Source organism: Salvelinus namaycush, chromosome 5 (assembly GCF_016432855.1).
Source record: "Salvelinus namaycush isolate Seneca chromosome 5, SaNama_1.0, whole genome shotgun sequence".
NCBI lineage: Eukaryota > Metazoa > Chordata > Actinopteri > Salmoniformes > Salmonidae > Salvelinus > Salvelinus namaycush.
In genome coordinates, this window is record NC_052311.1 from 418,029 (window position 1) to 438,467 (window position 20,439).

General features: G+C 50.3%; 1 protein-coding gene across 1 annotated transcript in view; it reads left to right on the forward strand.

Moving 5' to 3' along the window:
• The window catches only part of LOC120048477 (transcriptional regulator ATRX-like), a 91,646-nt gene that overhangs the window by 45,661 nt on the left and 25,546 nt on the right, over window positions 1-20,439 (forward strand). Inside the window, 9 exon segments of the mRNA XM_038994476.1 lie at window positions 38-220; window positions 601-845; window positions 1,097-1,282; window positions 3,522-3,663; window positions 5,411-5,520; window positions 11,632-11,778; window positions 12,295-12,472; window positions 12,560-12,697; window positions 19,345-19,520. Coding sequence (XP_038850404.1) covers window positions 38-220; window positions 601-845; window positions 1,097-1,282; window positions 3,522-3,663; window positions 5,411-5,520; window positions 11,632-11,778; window positions 12,295-12,472; window positions 12,560-12,697; window positions 19,345-19,520 — 1,505 coding nt within the window.

The window sequence follows — 20,439 nt, forward strand, 5'->3', positions numbered from 1 at the left end:
AACCATAAATAACTGCTTGTGTTAACCCCTAAAGCAGATGACAACGAGGAGGAGGAGGAGGAAGGGGACTCTGGCTCTGACGTGGATGTGAAGAAGAGTGGGGGGCGTCGCCACCGGCTGCTCCGCCACAAACTGACGCTGAGCGAGGGAGAGTCAGGAGAGGAGAAGGAGAAACCAGCCAGCAAAGGGAAGAAGGAGACCAAGAGGACCAGACGGAAAGGTACGAGGGTTGTCAGTGTGGCTGTCTGGTCCTGGCTGGCGCTCTGTCTGGTCTGGTCCGGTCTGGTCCTGTCTGTTCCGGTCTGGCGCTCTGTCTGGTCCGGTCTGGTCCTGTCCGGTCTGGTCCTGTCTGGTCTTGGCTGGCGCTCTGTCAGGTCCTGTCTGGTCCGGTCTGGCCGAATGTCTAGGCTTGTGTCAACACCTATGGAACAGAATGAATGTCCTGCTGACTGTTTTCACTCAGCTCTACTTCCCTCTCTCTCCCTCGCCCCCCTCGCACCTCCCTCTCTCCCTCCCCTTTCTCTCTCCCTCCCCTTTCTCTCTCCCTCGCCCCTCTCTCTCCCTCGCCCCTCTCGCCCTTCTCTCTCTCTCCCTCCCCAGTGGGTAGTGATGACTCAGCAGACTTAGACTCTGAGGAGTCCGCTAGCAGCAGTGAGTCAGGAGTTAGTGAAGAGATCAGTGAGGAGTCAGAGGAGGAGTCAGAGGAGGAGTCAGAGGAGGGCAGCAGTCGCAGGAGGACCACGCGCTCCTCCAAGAAGAAGAAGAAGAAGAAGGAGGAGAGGAGCTACGCCCAGAAGAAGAAACGACGCCGCATCAAGGTCCAGGACTCTTCATCCGACGAGAAGGTATGGGGGGGGACGGGGGAAAGGAGGGGAGAGTCCGAAGAGAAGGTATGGGGGGGGGGAAGGAGGGGAGAGTCCGAAGAGAAGGTATGGGGGTGGACGGGGGAAAGGAAATTCTCCTTACAAATGTAGAATTTGGTCTGGAATTCAAGTTGATTGGTTACCACGTCATAGGTCACAATGTGTGATTGGTTAGGTGACCCCTGGGGGTTGAAGTTGAAAGGTCAGAGGTTAACCCTCATTCTCTCCTCCAGAGCGGGTCAGGAGAGGACGGCTCAGGGAAGGAGGATGGAGACACACCTAAAGGACAGAGGAAGAAGATCAGAAAAATCCTCAAGGACGACAAGCTGAGGACGGAAACGAGGGATGCCCTGAAGGAGGAGGAGGAGAGGAGGAGACGCATCTCGGAGAGGGAGCAGCTCAGGGAGAAACTCAGAGAGGTAAAAAGTCACCTGGTTGTATGGACCCCAGGAAGACTAGCTGTTGTCATGGCATCTGCTAATGGAATGGAAATGGGGATAATGATTGACTGAGTTAGTCAATGAGGAGCTGAGGAGTCAGATGGGATGTTTGGTCCTTTGTGGCTCAGATAAGCGCTATGATAAGTTCTCACAGGGATCACATATAGTATACATGTACTTTAAACACTTTTTGAATAGAATGGAAGTCGCTTAGCGTGAATTTCTCAATATCTGTAAAGGTTGGAATGCTTGTAGACTAGAAGATCAGCTGCCCTGTACTCCTAGGAACATAACCTGTCCCAACCAGCAGAACAGTCTCCCAGCTGCCCTATACTCCTAGGAACATAACCTGTCCCAACCAGCAGAACAGTCTCCCAGCTGCCCTATACTCCTAGGAACATAACCTGTCCCAACCAGCAGAACAGTCTCCCAGCTGTCCTATACTCCTAGGAACATAACCTGTCCCAACCAGCAGAACAGTCTCCCTCCTAGGAACATAACCTGTCCCAACCAGCAGAACAGTCTCCCAGCTGCCCTGTACTCCTAGGAACATAACCTGTCCCAACCAGCAGAACAGTCTCCCAGCTGCCCTGTACTCTTAGGAACATAACCTGTCCCAACCAGCAGAACAGTCTCCCAGCTGCCCTGTACTCTTAGGAACATAACCTGTCCCAACCAGCAGAACAGTCTCCCAGCTGCCCTATACTCCTAGGAACATAACCTGTCCCAACCAGCAGAACAGTCTCCCAGCTGCCCTGTACTCCTAGGAACATAACCTGTCCCAACCAGCAGAACAGTCTCCCAGCTGCCCTATACTCCTAGGAACATAACCTGTCCCAACCAGCAGAACAGTCTCCCAGCTGCCCTGTACTCCTAGGAACATAACCTGTCCCAACCAGCAGAACAGTCTCCCAGCTGCCCTATACTCCTAGGAACATAACCTGTCCCAACCAGCAGAACAGTCTCCCAGCTGTCCTATACTCCTAGGAACATAACCTGTCCCAACCAGCAGAACAGTCTCCCTCCTAGGAACATAACCTGTCCCAACCAGCAGAACAGTCTCCCAGCTGCCCTGTACTCCTAGGAACATAACCTGTCCCAACCAGCAGAACAGTCTCCCAGCTGCCCTGTACTCTTAGGAACATAACCTGTCCCAACCAGCAGAACAGTCTCCCAGCTGCCCTGTACTCTTAGGAACATAACCTGTCCCAACCAGCAGAACAGTCTCCCAGCTGCCCTGTACTCCTAGGAACATAACCTGTCCCAACCAGCAGAACAGTCTCCCAGCTGCCCTGTACTCCTAGGAACATAACCTGTCCCAACCAGCAGAACAGTCTCCCAGCTGCCCTGTACTCCTAGGAACATAACCTGTCCCAACCATGCAGAACAGTCTCCCAGCTGCCCTATACTCCTAGGAACATAACCTGTCCCAACCATGCAGAACAGTCTCCCAGCTGCCCTATACTCCTAGGAACATAACCTGTCCCAACCAGCAGAACGGTCTCCCTCCTAGGAACATAACCTGTCCCAACCAGCAGAACAGTCTCCCAGCTGCCCTATACTCCTAGGAACATAACCTGTCCCAACCAGCAGAACAGTCTCCCAGCTGCCCTATACTCCTAGGAACATAACCTGTCCCAACCAGCAGAACAGTCTCCCAGCTGCCCTATACTCCTAGGAACATAACCTGTCCCAACCAGCAGAACAGTCTCCCAGCTGTCCTATACTCCTAGGAACATAACTTGTCCCAACCAGCAGAACAGTCTCCCAGCTGCCCTATACTCCTAGGAACATAACCTGTCCCAACCAGCAGAACAGTCTCCCAGCTGCCCTGTACTCCTAGGAACATAACCTGTCCCAACCAGCAGAACAGTCTCCCAGCTGCCCTGTACTCCTAGGAACATAACCTGTCCCAACCAGCAGAACAGTCTCCCAGCTGCCCTATACTCCTAGGAACATAACCTGTCCCAACCATGCAGAACAGTCTCCCAGCTGCCCTATACTCCTAGGAACATAACCTGTCCCAACCATGCAGAACAGTCTCCCAGCTGCCCTATACTCCTAGGAACATAACCTGTCCCAACCATGCAGAACAGTCTCCCAGCTGCCCTATACTCCTAGGAACATGACCTGTCCCAACCAGCAGAATAAATGTATGTATTTGTATGTACAGACTGTAATGCTTTTAGACTAGACTCTATATGTCCCTCCCGACCAGGTACTCGTGGTGGAGGAGGCGTCCGCCGTGGCTTGTCCAATCACAACCAAGCTGGTGTTGGATGAAGACGAGGAGACCAAGGAGCCCATGGTGCAGGTCCACCGCAATCTGGTCACTAAACTCAAACCACACCAGGTCGACGGTGAGTGTTGGTGTAGTAGTAGTAGAACCAGTAGTAGTAGAACCAGTAGTAGTAGTAGAACCAGTAGTAGTAGTAGTAGTAGAACCAGTAGTAGTAGAACCAGTAGTAGTAGTAGAACCAGTAGTAGTAGTAGAACCAGTAGTAGTAGTAGTAGTAGAACCAGTAGTAGTAGAACCAGTAGTAGTAGTAGAACCAGTAGTAGTAGTAGTAGTAGTAGAACCAGTAGTAGTAGAACCAGTAGTAGAACCAGTAGTAGTAGTAGTAGTAGTAGTAGTAGTAGAACCAGTAGTAGTAGTAGTAGTAGTAGAACCAGTAGTAGTAGTAGTAGTAGTAGAACCAGTAGTAGTAGTAGTAGTAGTAGAACCAGTAGTAGTAGTAGTAGTAGTAGTAGAACCAGTAGTAGTAGTAGTAGTAGAACCAGTAGTAGTAGAACCAGTAGTAGTAGTAGAACCAGTAGTAGTAGTAGAACCAGTAGTAGTAGTAGTAGCAGTAGTAGAACCAGTAGTAGTAGAACCAGTAGTAGTAGTAGTAGTAGTAGGAGAACCAGTAGTAGTAGTAGTAGTAGGAGAACCAGTAGTAGTAGTAGTAGTAGGAGAACCAGTAGTAGTAGTAGTAGTAGTAGGAGAACCAGTAGTAGTAGTAGTAGTAGTAGGAGAACCAGTAGTAGTAGTAGGAGAACCAGTAGTAGTAGAACCAGTAGTAGTAGTAGAACCAGTAGTAGTAGTAGAACCAGTAGTAGTAGTAGTAGCAGTAGTAGAACCAGCAGTAGTAGAACCAGTAGGAGTAGTAGAATCAGTGGTAGTAGTAGTAGGAGTAGTAGAATCAGTGGTAGTAGTAGGAGAACCAGTAGTAGAACCAGTAGTATTAGTAGAACCAGTGGTAGCTGTAGTTGTAACAACCGTAACCAAACCAGGTCGAACCAACGGGTAGAGAACAATGTTAGTCTTTAATCATAATGTTGTTGGTCCATGGTATAGTGAATGGAGCGTTCACCTGTTTACTCATCAAGTCAATACGTTGCTTTACATCGGTCTGCGGCAACACCAAACAGACACGTCTAATATGGAACCCAAACCGGCTGGGCGCGTTCGCCATCATGCATAAATGTATTTTGCCCCCCCCACACCAAACACGATCACGACACGCAGGTTAAAATATCAAAACAAACTCTGAACCAACTATATTCATTTGGGGACAGGTCGAAAAGCATTAAACATGTATGGTAATTTAGCTAGTTAGCTTGCTGTTGCTAGCTAATTTGTCCTGGGATATAAACATTGAGTTATTTTACCTGAAATGCACAAGGACCTCTACTCCGACAATTAATCCACACATAAAACGGCCAACCGAATCGTTTCTAGTCATCTCTCCTCCTTCCAGGCTTTTTCATCTTTGAACTTAAATGGTGATTGGCATCTACACTTTTACCACGACAACCGGCAAAACATTTCGTCTTTCAATCACCCACGTGGGTATAACCAATGAGGAGATGGCACGTGGGTACCTGCGTCTATAAACCAATGAGGAGATGGGAGAGGCAGGACTTGCAGCGCGATCTGCATCAGAAATAGAACTGACTTCTATTTTAGCCCTTGGCAACGCAGATGCTCGTTGGCGCGCGCGAGCAGTGTGGGTACAATAATTGAATAACATGGATTTCTACATTTATTTTGCGACGTGTCCGGTCTGGTCACAATGTAAGAAATGCGTTTGGTGTTGAGTGAGGTCTCTGTGTCTGTTTCTCTAGGGGTCCAGTTCATGTGGGACTGCTGTTGTGAGTCGGTGAAGAAAACCAACAAGAACTCTGGTTCGGGATGTATCCTGGCTCACTGTATGGGCCTGGGGAAAACACTGCAGGTCTGTACCACCCACTGTATGGGCCTGGGAGAAACACTGTAGGTCTGTACCACTCACTGTATGGGCCTGGGAGAAACACTGCAGGTCTGTACCACTCACTGTATGGGCCTGGGGAAAACACTGCAGGTCTGTACCACTCACTGTATGGGCCTGGGGAAAACACTGCAGGTCTGTACCACTCACTGTATGGGCCTGGGGAAAACACTGCAGGTCTGTACCACCCACTGTATGGGCCTGGGAGAAACACTGTAGGTCTGTACCACTCACTGTATGGGCCTGGGAGAAACACTGCAGGTCTGTACCACTCACTGTATGGGCCTGGGAGAAACACTGTAGGTCTGTACCACTCACTGTATGGGCCTGGGAGAAACACTGCAGGTCTGTACCACTCACTGTATGGGCCTGGGAGAAACACTGTAGGTCTGTACCACTCACTGTATGGGCCTGGGAGAAACACTGTAGGTCTGTACCACCCAATGTATGGGCCTGGGAGAAACACTGCAGGTCTGTACCACCCACTGTATGGGCCTGGGAGAAACACTGCAGGTCTGTACCACTCACTGTATGGGCCTGGGAGAAACACTGCAGGTCTGTACCACCCACTGTATGGGCCTGGGAGAAACACTGCAGGTCTGTACCACTCACTGTATGGGCCTAGGAGAAACACTGCAGGTCTGTACCACTCACTGTATGGGCCTGGGAGAAACACTGCAGGTCTGTACCACCCACTGTATGGGCCTGGGGAAAACACTGCAGGTCTGTACCACTCACTGTATGGGCCTGGGAGAAACACTGTAGGTCTGTACCACCCAATGTATGGGCCTGGGAGAAACACTGCAGGTCTGTACCACTCACTGTATGGGCCTGGGAGAAACACTGCAGGTCTGTACCACCCACTGTATGGGCCTGGGAGAAACACTGCAGGTCTGTACCACTCACTGTATGGGCCTGGGAGAAACACTGCAGGTCTGTACCACCCACTGTATGGGCCTGGGGAAAACACTGCAGGTCTGTACCACCCACTGTATGGGCCTGGGGAAAACACTGCAGGTCTGTACCACCCACTGTATGGGCCTGGGAGAAACACTGCAGGTCTGTACCACTCAGCCACCTGTTGTTTCTGTTAGACTCTAATTTCTGTCTTCCTATAGAAGGGGGTGTTTCTCTGGTTGTGGGAGGAGCATAATGTCTACCTCAACCATTTATCTCATCTGACCCTGTCATTACCTGCTTTTACCACTAGGGGGTAACCCTGCACTGTACTCTGTTGCAGTACCTGCTTTTACCACTAGGGGGCAACCCTGCACCGTACTCTGTTGCAGTACCTGCTTTTACCACTAGCAGGTAACCCTGCACTGTACTCTGTTGCAGTACCTGCTTTTACCACTAGCAGGTAACCCTGCACTGTACTCTGTTGCAGTACCTGCTTTTACCACTAGGGGGTAACCCTGCACTGTACTCTGTTGCAGTACCTGCTTTTACCACTAGGGGGTAACCCTGCACTGTACTCTGTTGCAGTACCTGCTTTTACCACTAGGGGGTAACCCTGCACCGTACTCTGTTGCAGTACCTGCTTTTACCACTAGGGGGTAGCCCTGCACCGTACTCTGTTGCAGTACCTGCTTTTACCACTAGGGGGTAACCCTGCACCGTACTCTGTTGCAGTACCTGCTTTTACCACTAGGGGGTAACCCTGCACTGTACTCTGTTGCAGTACCTGCTTTTACCACTAGGGGGTAACCCTGCACCGTACAGTGTGACAAGTGCTACTTCACCTTCTGTCTCTACAGGGCATTCGGAAAGTATTCAGACTCCTTGACTTTTTCCACATTTTGTTACATTACAGCCTTATTCTAAAATGGATTAAATAGTTTCCCCCCCTCATCAATCTACACACAATAACCCATAATGACAAAGCAAAAACAGGTTTTTAGAAATTTTAGCAAATGTAATAAAATAAAAAACTGATATCACATTCAGACCTTTTGCTATGAGACTGTAAATTGAGTTCAGGTGCATCCTGTTTCCATTGATCATCTTTGAGATGTTTCTCCAACTTGATTGGAGTCCACCTGTGGTAAATTCAATTGATTGGACATGATTTGGAAAGGCACACACCTGTCTATATAAGGTCCCACATTTGGCAATGCATTTCAGAGGAAAAACCAATCCATGAGGTCAAAGGAATTGTATGTAGAGCTCCGAGACAGGATTGAGTCGAGGCACAGATCTGGGGAAGGGGACCAAAAAATGTCTGCAGCATTGAAGGTCCCCAAGAACACAGTGGCCGCCATCATTCTTAAATGGAAGAAGTTTGGAACTACCAAGACTCTTCCTAGAGCTGGCCGCCCGGCCAAACTGAGCAATCGGGAGAGAAGGGCCTTGGTCAGGGAGGTGAACAAGAACCCGATGGTCACTCTGTCAGAGATCCAGAGTTCCTCTGTGGAGATGGGAGAACCTTCCAGAAGGACAACCATCTCTGCAGCACTCCACCAATCAGGCCTTTATGGTAGAGTGGCCAGACGGAAGCCACTCCTCAGTGAAAGGCACATGACAGCCCGCTTGGAGTTTGCCAAAAGGCACCTAAAGGACTCTGACTGTGAGAAAGAGGATTCACTGATGAAACCTAGATTGAACTCTTTGACCTGAATGCCAAGCTTCACGTCTGGAGGACACCTGGCACCATTCCTACGGTGAAGCATGGTGGTGGCAGCATCATGGTGTGGGGATGTTTTACATCGGCAGGGACTGGGACAGAGATCCTTGATGAAAACCTGCTCCAGGGTGCTCAGGACCTCAGATTGGGGCGAAGGTTGACCTTTCAACAGGACAACGACCCTATTGATTTATCGTTATGGGGTATTGTGTCATTATGGGGGTATTGTGTCATTATGGGGGTATTGTGTCATTATGGGGGTATTGTGTCATTATGGGGGTATTGTGTCATTATGGGGGTATTGTGTCATGGGGGTATTGTGTAGTTATGGGGGTAGTGTGTAGTTATGGGGTTATTGTGTCGTTATGGGGGGTGTTGAGTCGTTATGGGGGGTATTGGGTCGTTATGGGGGTAATGAGTCATTATGGGGTAGTGTGTCATGGGGTATTGTGTCGTTATGGGGGTTATTGTGTCGTTATGGGGGGGTATTGAGTCGTTATGGGGGGGTATTGAGTCGTTATGGGGGTTATTGAGTCGTTATGGGGGGTATTGAGTCGTTCTGGGGGGTATTGAGTCGTTCTGGGGGATTATTGAGTCGTTCTGGGGGGGTATTGAGTCGTTATGGGGGGGTATTGTGCCATTATGGGGGTATTGAGTCATTATGGGGGTATTGTGTCATTATGGGGTAGTGTGTCGTTATGGGGTTATTGTGTCGTTATGGGGGGGTGTTGAGTCGTTATGGGGGGGTATTGGGTCGTTATGGGGGGGTATTGGGTCGTTATGGGGGTAATGAGTCATTATGGGGTAGTGTGTCATGGGGTATTGTGTCGTTATGGGGGTTATTGAGTCGTTATGGGGGTTATTGAGTCGTTATGGGGGGGTATTGAGTCGTTATGGGGATTATTGAGTCGTTATGGGGGTTATTGAGTCGTTATGGGGGTTATTGAGTCGTTATGGGGGTTATTGAGTCGTTATGGGGGTTATTGAGTCGTTATGGGGATTATTGAGTCGTTATGGGGATTATTGAGTCGTTATGGGGGGTATTGAGTCGTTATGGGGATTATTGAGTCGTTCTGGGGATTATTGAGTCGTTATGGGTGGATATTGAGTCGTTATGGGGGGGTATTGTGCCATTATGGGGGTAATGAGTCATTATGGGGAGATGTGTCATGGGGTAGTGTGTCATGGGGGTTATTGAGTCGTTATGGGGGTTATTGAGTCGTTATGGGGGATTATTGAGTTGTTATGGGGGGTATTGAGTCGTTATGGGGGGGTATTGAGTCGTTATGGGGGTATTGAGTCTATATGGGGGGATATTGTGTCATTATAGGGTATTGAGTCATTATGGGGGTAGTGTGTCATGGGGTATTGAGTCGTTATGGGGGTATCGAGTCGTTATGGGGGGTATCGAGTCGTTATGGGGGATTATTGAGTCGTTCTGGGGGGGTATTGAGTCGTTATGGAGGGGTATTGTGCCATTATGGGGGTAATGAGTCATTATGGGGGTATTGAGTCATTATGGGGGTATTGTGTCATTATGGGGTAGTGTGTCGTTATGGGGTTATTGTGTCGTTATGGGGGGGTGTTGAGTCGTTATGGGGGGGTATTGGGTCGTTATGGGGGGGTATTGGGTCGTTATGGGGGTAATGAGTCATTATGGGGTAGTGTGTCATGGGGTATTGTGTCGTTATGGGGGTTATTGAGTCGTTATGGGGGTTATTGAGTCGTTATGGGGGGGTATTGAGTCGTTCTGGGGATTATTGAGTCGTTCTGGGGGTTATTGAGTCGTTATGGGGGTTATTGAGTCGTTATGGGGGTTATTGAGTCGTTATGGGGGTTATTGAGTCGTTATGGGGATTATTGAGTCGTTATGGGGATTATTGAGTCGTTATGGGGGGTATTGAGTCGTTCTGGGGATTATTGAGTCGTTCTGGGGATTATTGAGTCGTTATGGGTGGATATTGAGTCGTTATGGGGGGGTATTGTGCCATTATGGGGGTAATGAGTCATTATGGGGAGATGTGTCATGGGGTAGTGTGTCAAGGTGGGTTATTGAGTCGTTATGGGGGTTATTGAGTCGTTATGGGGGATTATTGAGTTGTTATGGGGGGTATTGAGTCGTTATGGGGGGGTATTGAGTCGTTATGGGGGTATTGAGTCGGTATGGGGGGATATTGTGTCATAGGGTATTGAGTCATTATGGGGGTAGTGTGTCATGGGGTATTGAGTCGTTATGGGGGGTATCGAGTCGTTATGGGGGGTATCGAGTCGTTATGGGGGATTATCGAGTCGTTATGGGGGATTATCGAGTCGTTATGGGGGATTATCGAGTCGTTATGGGGGATTATCGAGTCGTTATGGGGGATTATCGAGTCGTTATGGGGGATTATCGAGTCGTTATGGGGGGGTATCGAGTCGTTATGGGGGGGTATCGAGTCGTTATGGGGGGGTATCGAGTCATTAGGGGGTATCGAGTCATTATGGGGGGTATCGAGTCGTTATGGGGGGTATCGAGTCGTTATGGGGGATTATCGAGTCGTTATGGGGGATTATCGAGTCGTTATGGGGGATTATCGAGTCGTTATGCGGGGTATCGAGTCGTTATGCGGGGTATCGAGTCATTATGGGGGGGTATCGAGTCATTATGGGGGTAGTGTGTCATGGGGTATTGAGTCGTTATGGGGGGTGTCGAGTCGTTATGGGGGGTATTGAGCCGTTATGGGGTAGTGTGTCGTTAGGGTGGTGTGTGTAGATTGATGAGGGGGGAAAAATAATTGTATCCATTTTAGAATGTCTGTAACGTAACAAAATGTGGAAAAAGTCAAGGGGTCTGAATACCTTCTGACTGCACTGTAAATCTATACTGTTTCTAATCCTGTCTATATCACTAGGTGGTAACCCTACTCCACACTACTGCTGTGTGACAAGTTAGACCTCTCTATGTGTATATATCTATACTGTATCTAACCCTGTCTATATCACTAGGTGGTAACCCTACTCCACACTACTGCTGTGTGAAAAGTTAGACCTCTCTGTGTATATATCTATACTGTATCTAACCCTGTTTATATCACTAGGTGGTAACCCTACTCCACACTACTGCTGTGTGACAAGTTAGACCTCTCTATGTGTATATATCTATACTGTATCTAACCCTGTTTCTATCACTAGGTGGTAACCCTACTCCACACACTACTGCTGTGTGACAAGTTAGACCTCTCTATGTGTATATATCTATACTGTATCTAACCCTGTTTCTGTCACTAGGTGGTAACCCTACTCCACACTACTGTTGTGTGACAAGTTAGACCTCTCTATGTGTATATATCTATACTGTATCTAACCCTGTTTCTATCACTAGGTGGTAACCCTACTCCACACTACTGTTGTGTGACAAGTTAGACCTCTCTATGTGTATATATCTATACTGTATCTAACCCTGTTTCTATCACTAGGTGGTAACCCTACTCCACACACTACTGCTGTGTGAAAAGTTAGACTTTTCCACGGCTCTGATCGTCTGTCCTCTCAACACGGTTCTCAACTGGCTCAATGAGTTTGAGAAGTGGCAGTACGGCTTCAAGGATGAGGAGAGTTTAGAGGTACACACACACACACACACACACACACACACACACACACACACACACACACACACACACACACACACACATACATATAAATACATACAGTTGAAGTAGGAAGTTTACACTTATGTTGGAGTCATTAAAACTCGTTTTTCAACCACTCCACACATTTCTTGTTAACAAACTATAGTTTTGGCAAGTCAGTTAGGACATCTACTTTGTACATGACACAAGTCATTTCTCCAACAATTGTTAACAGACAGATTATTTTACTTATAATTCACTGCATCACAATTCCAGATAAAAGCTGCAAATAAAAGCTCTAAATGACAATATTTTATTTTGAATTTGGGAGAAATGTTGCCAGTAGTTTATAGAATAAAACAACAATGTCCATTTTACCCAAAACACAGACCTATAAATAGTAAAACCAGAGAAACTGATCATTATGCAGTTGGTGTCTTCAGTTTTTTCCAGAGCTGTGTGTGTGTGTTTACGCTGTGTGTCGGTGTTCCCGCTGTCTGTCACTAGGTGACGGAGCTGGCCACGGTGAAGCGACCTCAGGAGAGAGCGGCTGCTCTGCAGCAGTGGCAGGAGGATGGGGGGATCATGATCATTGGCTATGAGATGTACCGTAACCTCACACAGGGTAGAAACATCAAGAGCAAGAAACTCAAAGAGACCTTCCAGAAGACCCTGGTTGACCCAGGTAGGTAGAGGACACACACACACACGGTTATATCTTTTATCCAGTTTCTTCTCAACTCTCTCTGCTCTGTGTTCACTCCCTCCCCAGGCCCAGACTTTGTGATCTGTGATGAGGGCCACATCTTGAAGAACGAGGCGTCGGCCATCTCTAAAGCCATGAACTCCATCAAGACCCGACGGAGAGTGGTGCTCACCGGCACACCACTGCAGAACAACCTCATAGAGTGTATGTCCGTTACTTCCTGTTATATCCAGTGAGCCAGAACGGCCCGTAGGGCAGGAGTCCATCTCCTGTTTCTGTAGAGTGAACCAGAACGGCCCATAGGGCAGGAGTCCATCTCCTGTTTCTGTAGAGTGAACCAGAACGGCCCATAGGGCAGGAGTCCATCTCCTGTTTCTGTAGAGTGAACCAGAACGGCCCATAGGGCAGGAGTCCATCTCCTGTTATATCCAGTTAGCCAGAACGGCCCATAGGGCAGGAGTCCATCTCCTGTTTCTGTAGAGTGAACCAGAACGGCCCATAGGGCAGGAGTCCATCTCCTGTTTCTGTAGAGTGAACCAGACGGCCCATAGGGCAGGAGTCCATCTCCTGTTATATCCAGTTAGCCAGAACGGCCCATAGGGCAGGAGTCCATCTCCTGTTTCTGTAGTGAGAACCAGAACGGCCCATAGGGCAGGAGTCCATCTCCTGTTATATCCAGTTAGCCAGAACGGCCCATAGGGCAGGAGTCCATCTCCTGTTTCTGTAGAGTGAACCAGAACGGCCCATAGGGCAGGAGTCCATCTCCTGTTTCTGTAGAGTGAACCAGACGGCCCATAGGGCAGGAGTCCATCTCCTGTTTCTGTAGAGTGAACCAGAACGGCCCATAGGGCAGGAGTCCATCTCCTGTTTCTGTAGAGTGAACCAGAACGGCCCATAGGGCAGGAGTCCATCTCCTGTTATATCCAGTTAGCCAGAACGGCCCATAGGGCAGGAGTCCATCTCCTGTTTCTGTAGAGTGAACCAGAACGGCCCATAGGGCAGGAGTCCATCTCCTGTTTCTGTAGAGTGAACCAGACGGCCCATAGGGCAGGAGTCCATCTCCTGTTTCTGTAGAGTGAACCAGAACGGCCCATAGGGCAGGAGTCCATCTCCTGTTTCTGTAGAGTGAACCAGAACGGCCCATAGGGCAGGAGTCCATCTCCTGTTATATCCAGTTAGCCAGAACGGCCCATAGGGCAGGAGTCCATCTCCTGTTTCTGTAGAGTGAACCAGAACGGCCCATAGGGCAGGAGTCCATCTCCTGTTTCTGTAGAGTGAACCAGACGGCCCATAGGGCAGGAGTCCATCTCCTGTTTCTGTAGAGTGAACCAGAACGGCCCATAGGGCAGGAGTCCATCTCCTGTTATATCCAGTTAGCCAGAACGGCCCGTAGGGCAGGAGTCCATCTCCTGTTATATCCAGTTAGCCAGAACGGCCCATAGGGCAGGAGTCCATCTCCTGTTATATCCAGTTAGCCAGAACGGCCCATAGGGCAGGAGTCCATCTCCTGTTTCTGTAGAGTGAACCAGAACGGCCCATAGGGCAGGAGTCCATCTCCTGTTTCTGTAGAGTGAACCAGAACGGCCCATAGGGCAGGAGTCCATCTCCTGTTTCTGTAGAGTGAACCAGAACGGCCCATAGGGCAGGAGTCCATCTCCTGTTTCTGTAGTGAGAACCAGAACGGCCCATAGGGCAGGAGTCCATCTCCTGTTTCTGTAGAGTGAACCAGACGGCCCATAGGGCAGGAGTCCATCTCCTGTTATATCCAGTGAGCCAGAACGGCCCATAGGGCAGGAGTCCATCTCCTGTTTCTGTAGAGTGAACCAGAACGGCCCATAGGGCAGGAGTCCATCTCCTGTTTCTGTAGAGTGAACCAGAATGGCCCATAAGGCAGGAGTCCATCTCCTGTTTCTGTAGAGTGAACCAGAACGGCCCATAGGGCAGGAGTCCATCTCCTGTTTCTGTAGAGTGAACCAGAACGGCCCATAGGGCAGGAGTCCATCTCCTGTTTCTGTAGTGAGAACCAGAACGGCCCATAGGGCAGGAGTCCATCTCCTGTTTCTGTAGTGAGAACCAGACGGCCCGTAGGGCAGGAGTCCATCTCCTGTTTCTGTAGAGTGAACCAGAACGGCCCGCAGGGCAGGAGTCCATCTCCTGTTTCTGTAGAGTGAACCAGAACGGCCCATAGGGCAGGAGTCCATCTCCTGTTTCTGTAGTGAGAACCAGAACGGCCCATAGGGCAGGAGTCCATCTCCTGTTTCTGTAGAGTGAACCAGAACGGCCCATAGGGCAGGAGTCCATCTCCTGTTTCTGTAGAGTGAACCAGACGGCCCGTAGGGCAGGAGTCCATCTCCTGTTTCTGTAGTGAGAACCAGAACGGCCCATAGGGCAGGAGTCCATCTCCTGTTTCTGTAGAGTGAACCAGAACGGCCCATAGGGCAGGAGTCCATCTCCTGTTTCTGTAGAGTGAACCAGAACGGCCCATAGGGCAGGAGTCCATCTCCTGTTTCTGTAGAGTGAACCAGAACGGCCCATAGGGCAGGAGTCCATCTCCTGTTTCTGTAGAGTGAACCAGAACGGCCCATAGGGCAGGAGTCCATCTCCTGTTTCTGTAGAGTGAACCAGACGGCCCATAGGGCAGGAGTCCATCTCCTGTTTCTGTAGAGTGAACCAGACGGCCCATAGGGCAGGAGTCCATCTCCTGTTTCTGTAGAGTGAACCAGAACGGCCCATAGGGCAGGAGTCCATCTCCTGTTTCTGTAGTGAGAACCAGAACGGCCCATAGGGCAGGAGTCCATCTCCTGTTTCTGTAGAGTGAACCAGACGGCCCATAGGGCAGGAGTCCATCTCCTGTTTCTGTAGTGAGAACCAGAACGGCCCATAGGACAGGAGTCCATCTCCTGTTTCTGTAGAGTGAACCAGAACGGCCCATAGGGCAGGAGTCCATCTCCTGTTTCTGTAGAGTGAACCAGACGGCCCACAGGGCAGGAGTCCATCTCCTGTTTCTGTAGTGAGAACCAGAACGGCCCATAGGGCAGGAGTCCATCTCCTGTTTCTGTAGAGTGAACCAGAACGGTCCATAGGGCAGGAGTCCATCTCCTGTTTCTGTAGAGTGAACCAGACGGCCCATAGGGCAGGAGTCCATCTCCTGTTTCTGTAGTGAGAACCAGAACGGCCCATAGGGCAGGAGTCCATCTCCTGTTTCTGTAGAGTGAACCAGAACGGCCCATAGGGCAGGAGTCCATCTCCTGTTTCTGTAGAGTGAACCAGACGGCCCACAGGGCAGGAGTCCATCTCCTGTTTCTGTAGTGAGAACCAGAACGGCCCATAGGGCAGGAGTCCATCTCCTGTTTCTGTAGAGTGAACCAGAACGGTCCATAGGGCAGGAGTCCATCTCCTGTTTCTGTAGAGTGAACCAGACGGCCCATAGGGCAGGAGTCCATCTCCTGTTTCTGTAGTGAGAACCAGAACGGCCCATAGGACAGGAGTCCATCTCCTGTTTCTGTAGAGTGAACCAGAACGGCCCATAGGGCAGGAGTCCATCTCCTGTTTCTGTAGAGTGAACCAGACGGCCCACAGGGCAGGAGTCCATCTCCTGTTTCTGTAGTGAGAACCAGAACGGCCCATAGGGCAGGAGTCCATCTCCTGTTTCTGTAGAGTGAACCAGAACGGCCCATAAGGCAGGAGTCCATCTCCTGTTTCTGTAGAGTGAACCAGAACGGCCCATAGAGCAGGAGTCCATCTCCTGTTTCTGTATTGAGAACCAGAACGGCCCATAGGGCAGGAGTCCATCTCCTGTTTCTGTAGTGAGAACCAGAACGGCCCATAGGGCAGGAGTCCATCTCCTGTTTCTGTAGAGTGAACCAGAACGGCCCATAGGGCAGGAGTCCATCTCCTGTTTCTGTAGTGAGAACCAGAACGGCCCATAGGGCAGGAGTCCATCTCCTGTTTCTGTAGAGTGAACCAGACGGCCCATAGGGCAGGAGTCCATCTCCTGTTTCTGTAGTGAGAACCAGAACGGCCCATAGGACAGGAGTCCATCTCCTGTTTCTGTAGAGTGAACCAGAACGGCCCATAGGGCAGGAGTCCATCTCCTGTTTCTGTAGAGTGAACCAGACGGCCCACAGGGCAGGAGTCCATCTCCTGTTTCTGTAGTGAGAACCAGAACGGCCCATAGGGCAGGAGTCCATCTCCTGTTTCTGTAGAGTGAACCAGAACGGTCCATAGGGCAGGAGTCCATCTCCTGTTTCTGTAGAGTGAACCAGACGGCCCATAGGGCAGGAGTCCATCTCCTGTTTCTGTAGTGAGAACCAGAACGGCCCATAGGGCAGGAGTCCATCTCCTGTTTCTGTAGAGTGAACCAGAACGGCCCATAGGGCAGGAGTCCATCTCCTGTTTCTGTAGAGTGAACCAGACGGCCCACAGGGCAGGAGTCCATCTCCTGTTTCTGTAGTGAGAACCAGAACGGCCCATAGGGCAGGAGTCCATCTCCTGTTTCTGTAGAGTGAACCAGAACGGTCCATAGGGCAGGAGTCCATCTCCTGTTTCTGTAGAGTGAACCAGACGGCCCATAGGGCAGGAGTCCATCTCCTGTTTCTGTAGTGAGAACCAGAACGGCCCATAGGGCAGGAGTCCATCTCCTGTTTCTGTAGAGTGAACCAGAACGGCCCATAGGGCAGGAGTCCATCTCCTGTTTCTGTAGTGAGAACCAGAACGGCCCGTAGGGCAAGAGTCCATCTCCTGTTTCTGTAGAGTGAACCAGAACGGCCCATAGGGCAGGAGTCCATCTCCTGTTTCTGTAGAGTGAACCAGAACGGCCCATAAGGCAGGAGTCCATCTCCTGTTTCTGTAGAGTGACCCAGACGGCCCATAGAGCAGGAGTCCATCTCCTGTTTCTGTAGTGAGAACCAGAACGGCCCATAGGGCAGGAGTCCATCTCCTGTTTCTGTAGAGTGAACCAGAACGGCCCATAAGGCAGGAGTCCATCTCCTGTTTCTGTAGAGTGAACCAGAACGGCCCATAGAGCAGGAGTCCATCTCCTGTTTCTGTATTGAGAACCAGAACGGCCCATAGGGCAGGAGTCCATCTCCTGTTTCTGTAGTGAGAACCAGAACGGCCCATAGGGCAGGAGTCCATCTCCTGTTTCTGTAGAGTGAACCAGAACGGCCCATAGGGCAGGAGTCCATCTCCTGTTTCTGTAGTGAGAACCAGAACGGCCCATAGGGCAGGAGTCCATCTCCTGTTTCTGTAGAGTGAACCAGAACGGCCCATAGGGCAGGAGTCCATCTCCTGTTTCTGTAGTGAGAACCAGAACGGCCCATAGGGCAGGAGTCCATCTCCTGTTTCTGTAGAGTGAACCAGAACGGCCCATAGGGCAGGAGTCCATCTCCTGTTTCTGTAGAGTGAACCAGAACGGCCCATAAGGCAGGAGTCCATCTCCTGTTTCTGTAGAGTGAACCAGAACGGCCCATAGGGCAGGAGTCCATCTCCTGTTTCTGTAGTGAGAACCAGAACGGCCCATAGGGCAGGAGTCCATCTCCTGTTTCTGTAGAGTGAACCAGACGGCCCATAGGGCAGGAGTCCATCTCCTGTTTCTGTAGAGTGAACCAGAACGGCCCATAGGGCAGGAGTCCATCTCCTGTTTCTGTAGTGAGAACCAGACGGCCCGTAGGGCAGGAGTCCATCTCCTGTTTCTGTAGAGTGAACCAGACGGCCCGCAGGGCAGGAGTCCATCTCCTGTTTCTGTAGAGTGAACCAGAACGGCCCATAGGGCAGGAGTCCATCTCCTGTTTCTGTAGTGAGAACCAGAACGGCCCATAGGGCAGGAGTCCATCTCCTGTTTCTGTAGAGTGAACCAGAACGGCCCATAGGGCAGGAGTCCATCTCCTGTTTCTGTAGAGTGAACCAGACGGCCCGTAGGGCAGGAGTCCATCTCCTGTTTCTGTAGTGAGAACCAGAACGGCCCATAGGGCAGGAGTCCATCTCCTGTTTCTGTAGAGTGAACCAGAACGGCCCATAGGGCAGGAGTCCATCTCCTGTTTCTGTAGAGTGAACCAGAACGGCCCATAGGGCAGGAGTCCATCTCCTGTTTCTGTAGAGTGAACCAGACGGCCCATAGGGCAGGAGTCCATCTCCTGTTTCTGTAGAGTGAACCAGAACAGCCCATAGGGCAGGAGTCCATCTCCTGTTTCTGTAGTGAGACAGCTTGATGTACAGGACGCTTTGTGGCATACTAGGATCCGGTCTATATTCAGGGTATCTTAAGTATTCATACCCGAGAAATGCTTTCACATTTTGTTCCTTTACCGAGAGGGATTAAAACTGATTTAAATGTGATTTTTTTGTTGTTGTTGTCATTCATTGACACACTACTTCATAAATTCAAAGAGAAAAGCAAATTCTACAAATGGAATTAGTTGAACTATTCGAATTTTAGCTACTAGTAAATGGCAGAGCGATTTCTGGATATTGCATCTTTAAATCTTGACTGAGCTTGAAGAATTTTGAAAATAATTATGGGAAAATATTGCACAATACAGGTGTGCAAAGCTCTTATGAGACTTACCGAAGAGGACTCACAGCTGTAATCACTGCCAAAGGTGTCTCTAACATGTATTGACACACGGGGTGAATATTGATGTAATCAGCTGTATTAGTTTATTTCTCATTTATTTTTTATTTATTTTTACATTTCAGTATTTTGTTTAGATGGTCGATAAAAACATTACAATTAATTCCATTTTAATCTCACTTTGTAACACAACAACATGTGAAGAAATCCAAGGGAGGATGAATAGTTATGATAGCGATGTATATTTGGAAGTGTACCAATGTGTGTTTTCCCTGTCCAGACCACTGCATGGTGAACTTCATCAAGGAGAACCTGCTGGGGTCAGTGAAAGAGTTCAGAAACCGCTTCGTCAACCCCATCCAGAACGGGCAGGCAGCAGACTCCACGGACCAGGACGTACGGATCATGAAGAAGAGGGCTCACATCCTCTACGAGATGCTCAATGGATGTGTACAGGTAACACTATGGGTAACTGGCGGCCCACAGACTCCATTTTGTAGGCCCGCGGATCCATTCCCCTCCCCCCCTTTTAGTTTTTCTTAGGAACTCGGTCAGGTTCTCAACTTACTGTTGCTAGGCAGAATAGAGGAATTCACAAGGTGACATTTCTAATTGCCGTTGAGCATCAGCAGTCTTATGTCGATCACTGACAATCACTCAATTAGTCACGTCAGCTAGCACATTTTTAGATAGGTAAATTAGTCAGCCAGTTGTCTAAACTTGTAGTGATTATTGCCGAATATAGACCGGGCACGCTGACCTCCCAGGGGGCCCTGACCTCCCAGGGGGCCCTGACCTCCTCCAGGGGGCCCTGACCTCCTCCATGGGGCCCTGACCTCCTCCATGGGGCCCTGACCTCCTCCATGGGGCCCTGACCTCCCATGGGGCCCTGACCTCCTCCATGGGGCCCTGACCTCCTCCATGGGGCCCTGACCTCCTCCAGGGGGCCCTGACCTCCCAGGGGGCCCTGACCTCCCAGGGGGCCCTGACCTCCCAGGGGGCCCTGACCTCCTCCAGGGGGCCCTGACCTCCTCCATGGGGCCCTGACCTCCTCCATGGGGCCCTGACCTCCTCCATGGGGCCCTGACCTCCCAGGGGGCCCTGACCTCCCAGGGGGCCCTGACCTCCTCCAGGGGGCCCTGACCTCCTCCATGGGGCCCTGACCTCCTCCATGGGGCCCTGACCTCCTCCATGGGGCCCTGACCTCCTCCATGGGGCCCTGACCTCCTCCAGGGGGCCCTGACCTCCTCCAGGGGGCCCTGACCTCCTCCATGGGGCCCTGACCTCCTCCATGGGGCCCTGACCTCCTCCATGGGGCCCTGACCTCCTCCATGGGGCCCTGACCTCCTCCAGGGGGCCCTGACCTCCCAGGGGG